The sequence below is a fragment of the Anomaloglossus baeobatrachus genome, chromosome 2 (assembly GCF_048569485.1).
Source record: "Anomaloglossus baeobatrachus isolate aAnoBae1 chromosome 2, aAnoBae1.hap1, whole genome shotgun sequence".
Taxonomy (NCBI): domain Eukaryota; kingdom Metazoa; phylum Chordata; class Amphibia; order Anura; family Aromobatidae; genus Anomaloglossus; species Anomaloglossus baeobatrachus.
Window position 1 is genome coordinate 540,976,206 of NC_134354.1, and position 14,632 is coordinate 540,990,837.

At 49.5% G+C, this 14,632-nt stretch overlaps 1 protein-coding gene across 2 annotated transcripts in view; it reads right to left on the minus strand.

Annotated features, from left to right (window-relative positions):
* The window catches only part of CUL4A (cullin 4A), a 156,139-nt gene that overhangs the window by 87,030 nt on the left and 54,477 nt on the right, over positions 1–14,632 (minus strand). For both annotated transcript variants that reach the window (XM_075336644.1, XM_075336645.1), the window contains exons 8-9: positions 11,183–11,272; positions 3,325–3,407 (exon numbers count right to left, since the gene is read on the minus strand). In XM_075336644.1, coding sequence (XP_075192759.1) covers positions 3,325–3,407; positions 11,183–11,272 — 173 coding nt within the window. The remainder of the gene's footprint in view (positions 1–3,324; positions 3,408–11,182; positions 11,273–14,632) is intronic.

A 14,632-nucleotide genomic window follows, 5' to 3' on the forward strand; every position in this document is an offset into this window, starting at 1 on the left:
ACAAGAGGAACTGTTCAGGTCGGAAGACGACATAAGAAGCTTAAGGCCTTGTGCGCACTAGACGGAATTTCCCGCGGATTACCCGCGGATTTGCTGCATGTTTCGCTGCAGAAAATGTTCATAACATCTCTGCAGTGATTCACCAGCAAATCCTATGGGGAAAAAAAAGCTGTGCGCACTAGGCGGATTTTGACAGCTGCATGTTTTGCTGCGGGATTCCCGCAGCAAAAACAATTGCATGTCAATCCTTTTCCGCAGGTAGCTACCGGAGGAATCTCCAGTAATATCAGGCCTGGCCGTGGTTACATGCACTGAACTCCGGAGCTGTCAGCTGAGTTCCGGAGTGCAGCGTAGACTAAACTGCGAGCGCTGAGTGATTATTTCCCGGCGATTGCCGTTTAGTTCAGGCCGGGCTGATCTCGAGCTCAGGTGACAGCTGTAGAGAGGCCGGGCTGCACTCCGGAGCTGTCACGTGAGCTCCGGAGATCAGCCCGGCCTGAACTAAACGTCAATCGCCGGGGAATCAATCACTCGGCACTCGCAGTTTAGTCTAGGCTGAACTCTGGAGCTCAGGTGAGAGCTCCGGAGTTCAGTGCAGGTAACCGCGGCCAGGCCTGGTATTACGCCTGGTATTACTGGAGATTCCTCCAGCAGCCAGTCCAACGCTGGCTGCGGCATTTCTGCACCAAATCCGCATCTAAATCCGCAGCAAAATGCAACACACCGCATGCGGATTTGGATGCGGATTTCAGTGCGGTATTTTCCCGCAGGTGCGGAAATCTTACTGAGCCTCCAGAATTTTCTTAAGAAAATTCCTTTTTCCAGTGCGCACAGGGCCTGAAGGGGTTTTTCCACAAACAAATTTCACTTTAAAGTTGATTTCCTTCAATAGATCTTAACATAATAATAATTTTCACAATTGGATGTGTTTAAAAAAATTTAAAAAAACAACGTTTCTGTGGTGAGATAATCTTATATATGTGTCCCTGCTATGTACTGTGTAATAGCCGTGTCTGACCGTACAGAGACAAGGTCTGATCATATCACATCTCCTCGGCAGGGGAGGAAGCACAAGAGTATAAAGACAATAAAGCATGGGATTATAGAGGATTCTTTTTTTGTGAAGTAAAACATTTCCTTACCTGTTTCTAAAAAAATGTTTTACCTCAAAGAAAGAATTATTTGCAATTCTGTACTTTAATGTCTGTATACTTTTTTACTTGCTCCCCTGCCCAGGGGATGTGGTATGATCAGACCATGTCCTTCTACAGTCAGACACAGCAATTACACAGTACATAGCAGTGACATATATATCTACATAAATAATCTCCAGCTTCCCTATTCTGGCATGCACCAAGCCACTGTCAGTTGCGCAGGTGCAGTTTGAATGTCACTGCAGCTTCCACGTGCGTCACCGCCCCGCCCCCTCCACATTACACGCTCAGCACCACCCCCCGAACATTACATACTCGGGACCACCCCCTCCACATTACATGCTCGGCATCGGGTGATCAAAAGGCAGAAAGCACGTGGAATCACTGGATGTGTTGAGTGTGCGCGCGCGATTGTACCGGTATGTGCGATTTCGTGAGTGTGTGTTCTGATGTGTGCGTTTTGATGTGTGTGTTCTCATGTGAGTGTGTTCTGATGTGTGAGTTTGCAGGATACAGGGATTGCAGCACAATCACACACACAATCACACATCAAACTGCACAAAACAATATACCACCTCCAATTATGGTCACAACAGCTTACAAGAGACCATATAGTGTAAACACACACAGCACACAGGGGAGACACCACATAGTGAACACAGCTCAAGAAACACAACACCAGATACCAATATACAGCACACAACAAGGAAGAGACAGTGCACAGGGGTGAAAGGTCAAATGACGCAACACACACAATACACAAAATGCAGAGGGATGACATACAACTGATATATTGGAAAGTGCAAACAGTGTGACACATGTCCACTGCTCCTGTCACACCACTAAGCATAGACAGATGTTCATTTCACCGCACTCTCGATGCGATAGCATCAGGCCTATTTCTAGTAAGATATCATAATAGACACCTTTATAAAAAAATTTTAAACACATCCAATAGTCGATCTTATTATTCCAAGATCTATTGAGTAAAATTAACTTTGTTCGTGGGACAACCCCTTTAAACGGGTTATCAATATTCGGGCCAAACAGGCATACATGCTAGTGATGCTACAAAATAATTAAAAAAAGGAATACTTACATGTGAAAGTCCCTTCTGTTCCTGTGCTGCCTCACTGCTGCTTCCTGGTGTTTTTTGTTGACAGGGTTGGTGACATCCTGGCAATAATATGCTATACCATAATTTCGCATTTACCTCAGTATGACCACTAATGCCAGTGATTGGCCTATATTCATCGGTGACGTTCCATCTACAACAAATGTTGCCGGCAGCCCTGCCAACTAAGAACTCCCAGAAGCAGCACTGGAACGGCAGGGGCTGCCATGAACAGGCACAGCTTATTTTATATTTTAAAGCATGACCAGCCCGTGGACCTATATGATCTAATGATGGACAACCCCTTAAATTCACTTTTGTCCCTTTCATATTATTCCATGTTACCTATATTCCTCCAAACACTATCTATGCCAGGGTGGGCAAGATGTCACCAAGTGGCTCTAGTCTAAAGGGTGCTTTACACGCTGCGACATCGCTACCGATCTAGTTAGCGATGTGACACGCCAGATCGCAGATAAGATTTGCAGAGATCGCACATAGGTAATTTTTGTAGCGCCGGTCACATGTGCGATCTCGGCAAATCTTATGTGCGATCTGGTGTGTTACATCGCTAACGAGATTGCTAGCGATGTCCGCAGCGTGTAAAACACCCTTAAATCCTACCAATATGTAAAGCTTGCCATTGCAGTATGTTTTCTATTGGCTGAAGATACCAAGCCATACTGACTTGTTTCCATTATATTTGCTGGTATTGTGTGGTATTCATTTGTCAGCCAATCAAAATGAAAAATAATACACAGAATTATGGGTCTAAGCTAACTTTAATCCTGATTGTACATTTCTACAACTGCGTTCAGTTGATATTGACAAAACACTGTAGCTTGAAGGGGAAAATATGGCCATCCTATTCATTTCTCCACAGCGTTGCGGTAAGAAGCATTAGTTGGTGGACAAGGACATACATGAGCTATCCTTGCATTACACAGAAGAGGAGAGCATTTGGCTAACACATTCCTATTGTTTGTCATAATGAATATGAACTGGAGTCATCTAAAGAAGGCGAACGTTTCAACCATATGACAATACTTTGCTTACTGTGTCCCAAGGTCCAAATATGTGATTACTCGGTCAACTTCTTCTTCTAAACGCCTATTCACATGATGTAAATATTCAGGAATCTAGAAACAGAAAAAAAAGAAAATAAACCAAATTGCCAAATTGTTATCCCATCTAAATATGATTACACATGCTGAAACCCAAGCTATATACCGTTTCATAAGACGGTCCCAGAGCTTCTATGCCATGCCAGGTCCGGTAGGGGCAGTGCTATTGAGAGTCTCTATTCACTACATGTCACATATTGTGCACTATGTATGCAGCAATAGAGAAGCTGGAAATGGTTCTAAACTGCTGCTTGATGACCGGGTAACCAACTTGCTCTTGCTAGATTGCCTGGTGCCATTACCTGTGATATTGACTTCCCGGTGAAGGGGATGTTGGCTATTAACCCCTTCACGACCGGACGATTTTTCGCTTTCCGTTTTTTTTCGCCATTCTTTTTCTGAGAGACGCAACTTTTTTATTTTTCAGTCAATATGGTCATGTGAGGGCTCATTTTTTGCGGAACGAGCTGTACTTTTAAATGAAACCATAGGTTTTACCATATAGTGTACTGGAAAACGGCAAAACAATTCCAAATGCAGAAAAATTACAAAAAAAGTGCAATAGCACTACTGTTTTTGAGATATTTTATTCACTGTGTTCACTGTATGGTAAAACTGATGTGTGGGTGTGATGCCTCAGGTCAGTGCGAGGTCGTAGACACCAAACATGTATAGGTTTACTTTTATATAAGGGGTTAAAAAAAATTCGGAAGTTTGTCTGAAAAAAGAGAATTTTGTTTACTTACCGTAAATTCTTTTTCTTATAGTTCCGACATGGGAGACCCAGACCATGGGTGTATAGCTTCTGCCTCCGGAGGACACACAAAGTACTACACTAAAAGTGTAGCTCCTCCCTCCGAGCATATACACCCCCTGGATGACAAATCTAACCAGTTTAGTGCAAAAGCTGAAGGAGGACATCCACCCATAAGTAGAGATAGAGTAAAACCCGGAATAACCGGAACCTCTGTCTACAACAACAGCCGGTGAAACACACGGAACAAGAACTGCCAACAGGCAACAGGGAGGGTGCTGGGTCTCCCATGTCGGAACTATAAGAAAAAGAATTTACGGTAAGTAAACAAAATTCTCTTTTTCTTCATCGTTCCTTATGGGAGACCCAGACCATGGGACGTCTCAAAGCAGTCCATGGGTGGGAAATAAACAGAACTGAGAAGTAGGCAAAACCTAACTTCACAAATGGGCGACAGCCGCCTGAAGGATGCGTCTGCCCAAGCTCGCATCTGCCGAAGCATGAGCATGCACTTGGTAGTGCTTCGAAAAGTTGTGCAGACTAGACCAAGTGGCAGCCTGACAAACCTGCTGAACCGTAGCCTGGTGCCTGAAAGCCCAGGAGGCACCGACAGCTCTGGTCGAGTGCGCCTTAATCCCTGGCGGAGGGGGCACCTGAGAACATTGGTAGGCATCGGAGATGGCCGACCTAATCCAACGAGCTAGGGTCGGTTTAGAAGCCGAGAGACCCTTGCGCTGACCCGTGGTTAGCACAAAAAGAGAGGTGCACCGCCTAAGAGCGGCGGTGCGAGACACATAGATTCGGAGCGCCCGCACCAAATCCAAAGTATGCAACGCTTTCTCAAAGCGATGCACAGGGGCCGGACAAAGGGAAGGCAATGAAATGTCCTGGTTAAGGTGGAAAGGAGACACCACCTTAGGGAGAAAGTCCGGAGTCGGACGAAGAACCACCTTGTCTTGGTGAAAAACCAAAAAAGGTGACTCCGAAGAGAGTGCAGCCAAATCAGAGACTCTCCTGAGAGAAGTTATGGCCACCAGAAAGACCACTTTCTGTGAAAGTCGAAACAAAGGAACCTCCCTAAGAGGCTCAAAGGGGGGTTTCTGTAAGGCCGTGAGGACCAGATTAAGATCCCAGGGATCCAAAGGCCGCCGGTAAGGAGGAATGATGTGAGATGCGCCCTGTATGAAGGTGCGCACCTGAGCCAGTCGGGCGATACGCCGCTGGAACAATACCGACAGAGCCGAGACCTGTCCCTTGAGGGAATTGAGGGATAGTCCTAGCTGCAGACCGGACTGTAGAAAGGACAGGATGGTCGGCAAAGAGAACGGCCAAGGAGCATGGCCGGAAGAGCGACACCAGGACAGGAAAATCCTCCAAGTCCTGTGGTAAATCCTGGCCGAGGAAGACTTCCGAGCCCGAGTCATAGTGGAGATGACCTCAGAAGGAATGCCTGAAGCCGTCAGGATCCAGGACTCAAGAGCCACGCCGTCAATCTGAGAGCCGCAGAATTCTGGCGGAAAAACGGACCTTGAGAGAGAAGGTCTGGGCGGTCCGGGAGATGCCACGGCATTTCTACGGACAGACGGAGCAGGTCTGGGTACCAAGCTCGCCTGGGCCAGTCTGGAGCAATGATTATAACCCGACGGCCCTCCATTCTGATCTTGCGCAGGACTCTGGGCAAGAGAGCTAGAGGGGGAAACACGTAGGCCAGACGGAACTGGGACCAATCTTGAACCAGCGCGTCCGCTGCGAAGGCCTGAGGATCGTGGGAGCGAGCCACGTAAACCGGGACCTTGTTGTTGTGCCGGGATGCCATTAGATCCACTACCGGAGTGCCCCACTTGCGGCAGATTGACCGGAACACTGCCGGATGCAGGGCCCACTCGCCGCTGTCCACGGTTTGACGGCTGAGATAATCGGCCTCCCAGTTTTCTACGCCTGGGATGTGGACTGCGGATATGGTGGACTTGGAGTCCTCCGTCCACTGAAGGATGCGTTGAACCTCCAACATCGCCAGGCGGCTGCGAGTCCCGCCCTGGTGATTGATGTAGGCAACAGCTGTCGCGTTGTCCGACTGGACTCGAATGTGCTTGCCCGCCAACAGGTGGTGAAAGGCTACGAGAGCTAGAAGTACAGCCCTGATTTCCAGCACATTGATCGAGAGGGCTGATTCGGACGGAGTCCAAGTGCCCTGTGCTCGGTGGTGGAGAAATACTGCTCCCCAGCCGGAGAGGCTGGCGTCCGTGGTGAGGATCACCCAGGACGGAGTCAGGAAGGAGCGTCCCTGAGACAGAGAGAGGGGCCGAAGCCACCACTGAAGAGAGCTCCTGGTCTGTGGCGACAGAGCCACTAGCCTGTGCAAGGAAGAGGTCCGCTTGTCCCAAAAGCGGAGAATGTCCAGCTGCAGAGGACGCAGATGGAACTGGGCAAAGGGAACCGCTTCCATTGACGCCACCATCTGACCCAGCACCTGCATGAGGTGCCTGATGGAATGACGGTGGGGCTTCAACAGAGAACGCACCGCCAGATGAAGGGACTGCTGTTTGACTAAGGGCAGCTTCACAAGTGCCGGCAGAGTCTCGAATTGCATCCCTAGGTACGTAAGTTCCTGGGTCGGGGTCAGAGTGGACTTGGGCAGATTGACAAGCCACCCGAATTGAACAAGCGTGGCGAGAGTGAGCGAGACACTCCGCTGACAGTCTGCACTGGATGAGGCCTTGACTAGAAGGTCGTCCAGGTAGGGGATTACTGCCAACCCCTGGAGATGCAGAACCGCAACCACTGCTGCCATGACCTTGGTGAAAACACGAGGGGCCGTGGCTAACCCGAAGGGGAGAGCCACGAATTGGAAATGTTCCTCTCCGATTGCAAAGCGTAGCCAACGCTGGTGTGAAACTGCAATTGGCACATGCAGATAAGCATCTCTGATGTCGATGGATGCTAGAAAATCTCCTTGGGTCATTGAGGCAATGACCGACCGCAGGGATTCTATGCGAAAGTGCCGCACCTGAACATGCTTGTTGAGAAGCTTGAGATCCAGGATGGGCCGGAAGGAACCGTCCTTCTTGGGGACTAGGAAGAGGTTTGAGTAGAAACCTCTGAACCGTTCCCGGGCGGGAACCGGAACAATTACTTCGTTGGCCTGTAAGGATGCCACGGCCTGTGAGAAGGCGGCGACTTTGGAGCAGGGGGGAGTGGACATAAAAAATCTGTTTGGCGGGCTGGAAGAAAATTCTATCCTGTAGCCGTGGGAGATGATATCCCGCACCCACTGATCGGAGACGTGTTGAAACCACACGTCGCCAAAGTGGGAGAGCCTGCCACCGACCAAGGACGTTGCTGGCGCAGCCAGATAGTCAAGAGGAGGCTGCCTTAGTGGCAGCGGCTCCTCCGTTCTTCTGAGGACTCGGCTTCGCGCGCCAGCTGGGTTTTCGATCCTTGGCTGAGTTAGTGGACGAAGCTGAGGGCTTAGAGGATGACCAGTTAGAGTAACGAAAGGAACGAAACCTCGACTGGTTCCCGCCCTGGACAGGTTTCCTGGTTTTAGTGTGTGGCAAGGAAGTACTCTTCCCGCCAGTAGCTTCCTTAATAATTTCATCCAGTTGTTCACCGAACAGCCGGGACCCAGCAAAGGGGAGCCCAGCAAGATACTTCTTGGAAGAAGCGTCTTCTTTCCACTCTCGAAGCCACAAGATCCCGCGGATCGCGAGGGAATTAGCGGAAGCCACCGCCGTGCGGTGAGAAGCCTCCAGAATGGCAGACATGGCATAGGATGAAAAAGCCGAAGCCTGGGAAGTTAAGGCAACCATCTCGGGTATAGAGTCCCTGGCGAGGGAATATATCTCCGCCAGAGAGGCAGAGACTGCCTTAAGAGCCCACACTGCTGCAAAGGACGGGGAGAACGAGGCTCCTGCCGCCTCATATACAGATTTGGCCAGAAGGTCAACCTGGCGGTCAGTAGGATCCTTAAGAGAGGTGCCATTGGCCACAGATACGACTGTCCGGGCTGAGATTCTAGACACCGGAGGGTCTACCTTTGGTGAGTGAGCCCACTCCTTGACCACTTCTGGTGGAAAGGGAAAACGGTCATCAGAACTACGCTTTGGGAAGCGTTTGTCAGGACAGGCCCTGGGGTTGGTAACAGTGGCCTGAAAACTGGAGTGGTTAAAAAACATACTCCTTGCTCTCTTAGGTGAGGTAAACTGATGTTTTTCTACCAGAGAGGCTTGTTCCTCTGACACTGGTGGATTGAGGTTCAGTACGGAGTTAATGGATGCAATCAAGTCACTAACATCCGCATCACCCTCAGATAAATCAATGGGGTACATAGAGGTAGCGTCTGAGCCCACAGTAAAAGTATCCTCCTCGCCCTGCACTTCAGCACGTGAATCAGAGCCGTGGGACGAGGAAGGAGAAGAGTCCCTGCGTCTCCGTTTAGGAGGACGGGGTCCTAAAACATGATCTGTTAGCTCTGCAGAGCGAGTCGGAGCAGCAGAGGCACCCTGAGAAGGGGGCTGATGCATGGTCAGCAGAGTCCGGGACAGCTGTCCCATGGAGTCGGCAAAAGACTGGGAGATAGCACTGGAAAAAGATGCTACCCAAGCCGGGGGTTCAGCCAACGGGGCCGGAGCAGCAGGATGGACCCCTGAGGAGGCTCCAGGCTGAGGCACCACTATGTTCGAGCAGGCATCACAATGTGGATATGTGCTCGGTTCAGCCAGAATGAGCTGACATGCAGTGCATATAGAGTACAGCCTTGCAGCCTTGCTCCTAGTGAGAGACATGCTGCTGAGGTGGAGGCTCTGCAGTAAAGAATACACTCCTTTAGAATGACCCCCTGAGAGTGTATAATAAAGCCCACAACCAGAGGTTGTGGCTTACCAGACCGCTTTTTGTGTGCCCTCCGGATTCCACAGCTCGGACCCCCAGTAGATGCTGAAGTTGCAGCAGCCAGCGCCGATCAGTGAGTGAACGCTGATAAAATGGCGCCGGAGTGAGGAGGGGGGGCGGGGTTTAGCCCAAGAGCGGGAACCGGAGGGCCAAGGAGAGATACAGGGGAGGGAAACATCTCCTCAGAGAGGAGTGTCCTCCCCTCTGCTGAACGGCCGGTGGGCGTCGCCGCACTGTTCCCCTGCAAGACTGACATGCAGGGGAACTGAAAACGAAACTAGGCCGCAACTGAAGCCGGGGCCTAGATTTTTACATGCGGCCGACGAGCAGGCACCCTCGGCGCGGTTCTCAGGAAAAACCCAGAGAACCGGCCGGAAATAACAGCAAAGTCAAAAGACACACTCTCCCCTCAATAAATGTACCCGGGACCCCTGAATAACGTCTCAATACTTAGCTTTTGAGACGCAGGGCCAGGTCCCTGGGGGGGGTAAACGCTCCGTCCGGCAGGATCCTGACAGGGCTGCGGATGGAGACCGGTCTCTTGCAAAGCAGAGAGAACCGTGATGGCTCCCACTTCAAGCCAGAGCCTCAGGGGATGGTGAAGGAGCGCGGCATGTGAAGGCTCCAGCCTTGTAAAGTCAACCTTAACAGCACCGCCGACACAGTGGGGTGAGAAGGGACATGCTGGGAGTCCAGACTGGACCCGCTTTTCTTCCAAATCTTTGAAATCAAAAATCTTAAAAATCAAAAATCAGAAAATGCATGTGTGTGTGACCTCCTGAACACAAAACATTGAACTGGTTAGATTTGTCATCCAGGGGGGTGTATATGCTCGGAGGGAGGAGCTACACTTTTAGTGTAGTACTTTGTGTGTCCTCCGGAGGCAGAAGCTATACACCCATGGTCTGGGTCTCCCATAAGGAACGATGAAGAAAAAGTGGTGCACGTTTTACGCCATATTCCGTGACCCGTAGCGTTCGCATTTTTTGGGATCTATGCTCAGTGACGGCTTATTTTTTGCGACTCGAGCTGACGTTTTTAACGGTACCATTTTTGCGCAGATGCTACGTTTTGATCACCTGTTATTGCATTTTGCGCAAAAGTTGTGGAGACAAAAAAACGTCATTTTGGCGTTTGGAATTTTTTGCCGCTATGCCGTTTACTGATCAGATTAATTGATTTTATATTTTGATAGATCGGGCGTTTCTGAACGCAGCAATACCAAATATGTCTATATTTTTTATTTTTTTAACCCTTTAATTTTCAATGGGGTAAAAGGGGGGCGATTTGAACTTTTAGGTTTTTTTTTAAATTTTTTTTTTACTTTTTTATTTTTATTTTACTAGTCCCCCTAGGGGGCTATTGCGATCAGCAATCCGATCGCTCTGCACTATCTGCTGATCACAGCTACACAGCTGTAAACAGCAGATACGTGCACTTCCTGCTTCCCTGGCCTCCGTACAAAGCGAAAGTGAAAGTAGTTCATGTCTAGCACAGCAGTCATCAAATGACCCTGTGCTACCATGACAACTACCGGAAGTCACGTGATCATGTCACGTGACTTCTGGTATCGGGCGGTAAGTAAAACTTTACTGCGATCGCGTTTTTATAATGGCGCTGTCACATATTGACAGCGCCATTACAGGGGTTAAATGGCAAGAGCAGATAACGATTCTGCTCGTGCCTAGCAGGCACACATCTCAGCTGTGAAAATCAACTGAGATGTGTGCCGATCGCGGCATGCTGCTGCCGGCAGACCGCGGGCAGTAATGTTATGACCGCTAGGACGTAATTTTACTGCCCGTGGTCGTTATGGGGTTAAAGGGGTTGTCTATTTGGAAAACCCCTCGTCAATCAGTATGTAAAATAATAACACTTATACTTAACTTTGGTGCCGGGATCGTTCCAGTTCCATCAGCACTGGCTTTCCCAGCTGTTCTGCCACGCAATCCCTGACGCCAATCAGTGACCACTTCACTAGCCTCTCTTTCGGACTTAATTGACATCTGAAGAAAGTCACAGTTGCGGCTGCTCTCTCTTTTTCCGGATGTCTGATTTGTCCGAAGGATGGGACAATTAATTTTTATCTGAAGGAAGGCAATTGTAACCTTGGTATAAAAGGAAACTAAAAGCTAACCATGCTTACCTCTCTCTCTTGCATTAACCTCTGCCCTTCAGATGCATATAAGCAATTTGTTTCTTCCAGAAATCTTCCTTCAAAACAATCTTTGTACACCTATGAGATAAAAGAGTGAGAGGTGCGCAAATGGCTCCTGCATCAAGATAAGGTATGTTCTTTTATGAAATAATGAAAATGCCCCAATCACTGCCAATTTATGCTTGCTTCATTGAATATAAGCTGCTAGCCCATGATAAATATGCCCATTTACACCAAAGATTGCTTTCGACATACAGCCATGTCTCCCAACAACCCCCATTCTTGTACATACTCCCTTTAGCTCACTTGTCATAAGTTTTTAATTTGGAAAGCGGAATAACTTGCTGTCAGAATGACAGATGATTTTTTAAAAAAGACCTGTAACCAGGTGAGTTATTGCTCTTATTTTATCCCGACAGTCCAATTGAATATATTCTAGCTATACGAGTGTTATACACTAAGAACATTCAATAACCTCACACACCAATTTTTTATTCAGTAATAAATCCTGTACCTATGAAATCCCGTCCATGCCAAATTAAAGGAATTTTATTGTATATGATATGTTCTGTTCATTTTATTGGCTATCAATGATTGAGATATTTGTGTATATTGATGTTAAGCATCTATTTTGGGGCATTACCGCATTTTTCGGACTATAAGACGCATCGGACCATAAGACGCACCCTGGTTTTAGAGGAGGAAAATAGGAAAAAAGGGAATTTTGTTTACTTACCGTAAATTCCTTTTCTTCTAGCTCCTATTGGGAGACCCAGACAATTGGGTGTACAGCTTCTGCCTCTGGAGGCCACACAAAATATTGCACTTTTAAAAAAGTGTAACCCCTCCCCTCTGCCTATACACCCTCCCGTGGACCACAGGCTCCTCGGTTTTGGTGCAAAAGAAGGAAGGAGAAAACTTATAAAATTGGTCTAGGGTAAATTCAATCCGTAGGATGTTCGGAGAACTGAAGACCATGAACCAAAAGAACAAATTAACATCAACATCATGTGTACACAAAAGAACAACCAGCCCGAAGGGCAAAGGGGTGGGTGCTGGGTCTCCCAATAGGAGCTAGAAGAAAAGGAATTTACGGTAAGTAAACAAAATTCCCTTTTTCTTTGTCGCTCCATTGGGAGACCCAGACAATTGGGACGTCCAAGAGCAGTCCCTGGGAGGGTAAAAGAATGCCTCAATAAAAAGAGCCGAAAACGGCCCCCTCTTACAGGTGGGCAACCGCCGCCTGGAGGACTCGCCTACCTAGACTGGCGTCTGCCGAAGCATAGGTATGCACTTGATAGTGCTTCGTGAAAGTGTGCAGACTAGACCACGTAGCTGCCTGACACACCTGCTGAGCCGTCGCCCGGTGCCGCAATGCCCAGGACGCACCTACGGCTCTGGTAGAATGGGCTTTCAGCCCTGAAGGGAGCGGAAGCCCAGAACTACGGTAGGCCTCGAGAATCGGTTCCTTGATCCACCGAGCCAAGGTTGACTTGGAGGCCTGAGAGCCCTTACGCTGGCCAGCGACAAGGACAAAGAGCGCGTCTGAACGGCGCAGGGGCGCCGTGCGAGACACGTAGAAACGGAGTGCTCTCACTAGATCCAAAGAGTGCAAATCCTTTTCACACTGGTGAATTGGATTAGGGCAAAAGGAAGGCAAGGAGATATCCTGATTTAGATGAAAAGGGGATACCACCTTAGGGAGAAATTCCGGGACAGGACGCAGAACCACCTTATCCTGGTGGAAAACCAGGAAGGGAGCTTTGCATGACAGCGCTGCAAGCTCAGACACTCTCCGAAGTGATGTGACTGCCACCAGGAAGGCCACCTTCTGAGAAAGACGGGAGAGAGAGACATCCCGCAGCGGCTCAAAAGGCGGCTTTTGAAGAGCCGTCAGGACCCTGTTAAGATCCCAAGGTTCCAACGGACGTTTGTACGGTGGGACCATGTGGCAAACCCCCTGCAGGAACGTGCGAACCTGCGGAAGCCTGGCTAGACGCTTTTGAAAAAACAGGGAGAGCGCCGATACTTGGCCCTTGAGAGAGCCGAGGGACAAACCCTTGTCCATTCCAGATTGTAGGAATGAAAGGAATGTGGGTAAGGCAAACGGCCATGGAGGAAAACCGGTATCAGAGCACCAGGATAAGAAGATTTGCCAAGACCTGTAATAGATCTTGACGGACGTTGGCTTCCTGGCTTGTCTCATGGTGGCAATGACATCCTGAGATAACCCTGAAGACGCTAGGAGCCAGGACTCAATGGCCACACAGTCAGGTTGAGGGCCACAGAATTCAGATGGAAAAACGGGCCTTGTGACAGCAAGTCTGGGCGGTCTGGAAGTGCCCACAGTTGACCCACCGTGAGATGCCACAGATCCGGATACCACGACCGCCTCGGCCAGTCTGGAGCGACGAGAATGGCGCGACGGCAGTCGGACCGGATCTTGCGTAGTACCATGGGCAGCATTGCCAGAGGGGGAAACACATAAGGCAGTCGAAACTGCGACCAATCCTGGACCAAAGCGTTCGCTGCCAGAGCTCTGTGATCCTGAGACCGTGCCATGAAGGCCGGGACCTTGTTGTTGTGCCGTGACGCCATGAGATCGACGTCCGGCGTTCCCCAGCGGCGACAGATCTCTCGAAACACGTCTGGGTGAAGAGACCATTCCCCCGCGTCCATGCCCTGACGACTGAGAAAATCTGCTTCCCAGTTTTCTACGCCCGGGATGTGAACTGCGGAGATGGTGGAGCCTGTGACTTCCACCCACTGCAGAATCCGCCGGACTTCCTGGAAGGCTTGACGACTGCGAGTGCCGCCTTGGTGGTTGATGTAGGCGACGGCAGTGGCGTTGTCCGACTGGATTTGGATCTGCCTGCCCTCCAGCCACCGATGGAAAGCCAATAGGGCTAGATATACTGCCCTTATCTCCAGGATATTGATCTGAAGGGACGATTCTATTGGAGTCCAGGTTCCTTGAGCCCTGTGGTGGAGAAAAACCGCTCCCCAACCTGACAGGCTCGCGTCCGTGGTGACCACGGCACAGGTCGGGGGTAGGAAGGATTTTCCCCGTGCCAGATATGTGGGTAGGAGCCACCACTGAAGTGGTGTTTTGGTTGCAAGGGAAAGAGAGATGTTCTTGTCGAGGGAAGCCGAACTCTTGTCCCATTTGCGAAGAATGTCCCATTGGAATGGCCGTAGATGAAATTGTGCGAACGGCACTGCTGCCATAGCTGCAACCATCTTCCCCAGGAAGTGCATGAGGCGCCTTAAGGGGTGTGACTGACTCCGAAGAAGTGATTGCACCCCCGCTTGCAGAGAAAGCCGTTTGTCCCGCGGTAGCTTGACTAACGCTGGCTGGGTATGAAACTCCATCCCGAGGTAAGTCAGTGATTGGGTCGGCGTCAACTTGGATTTCGGGAAATTGATGATCCACCCGAA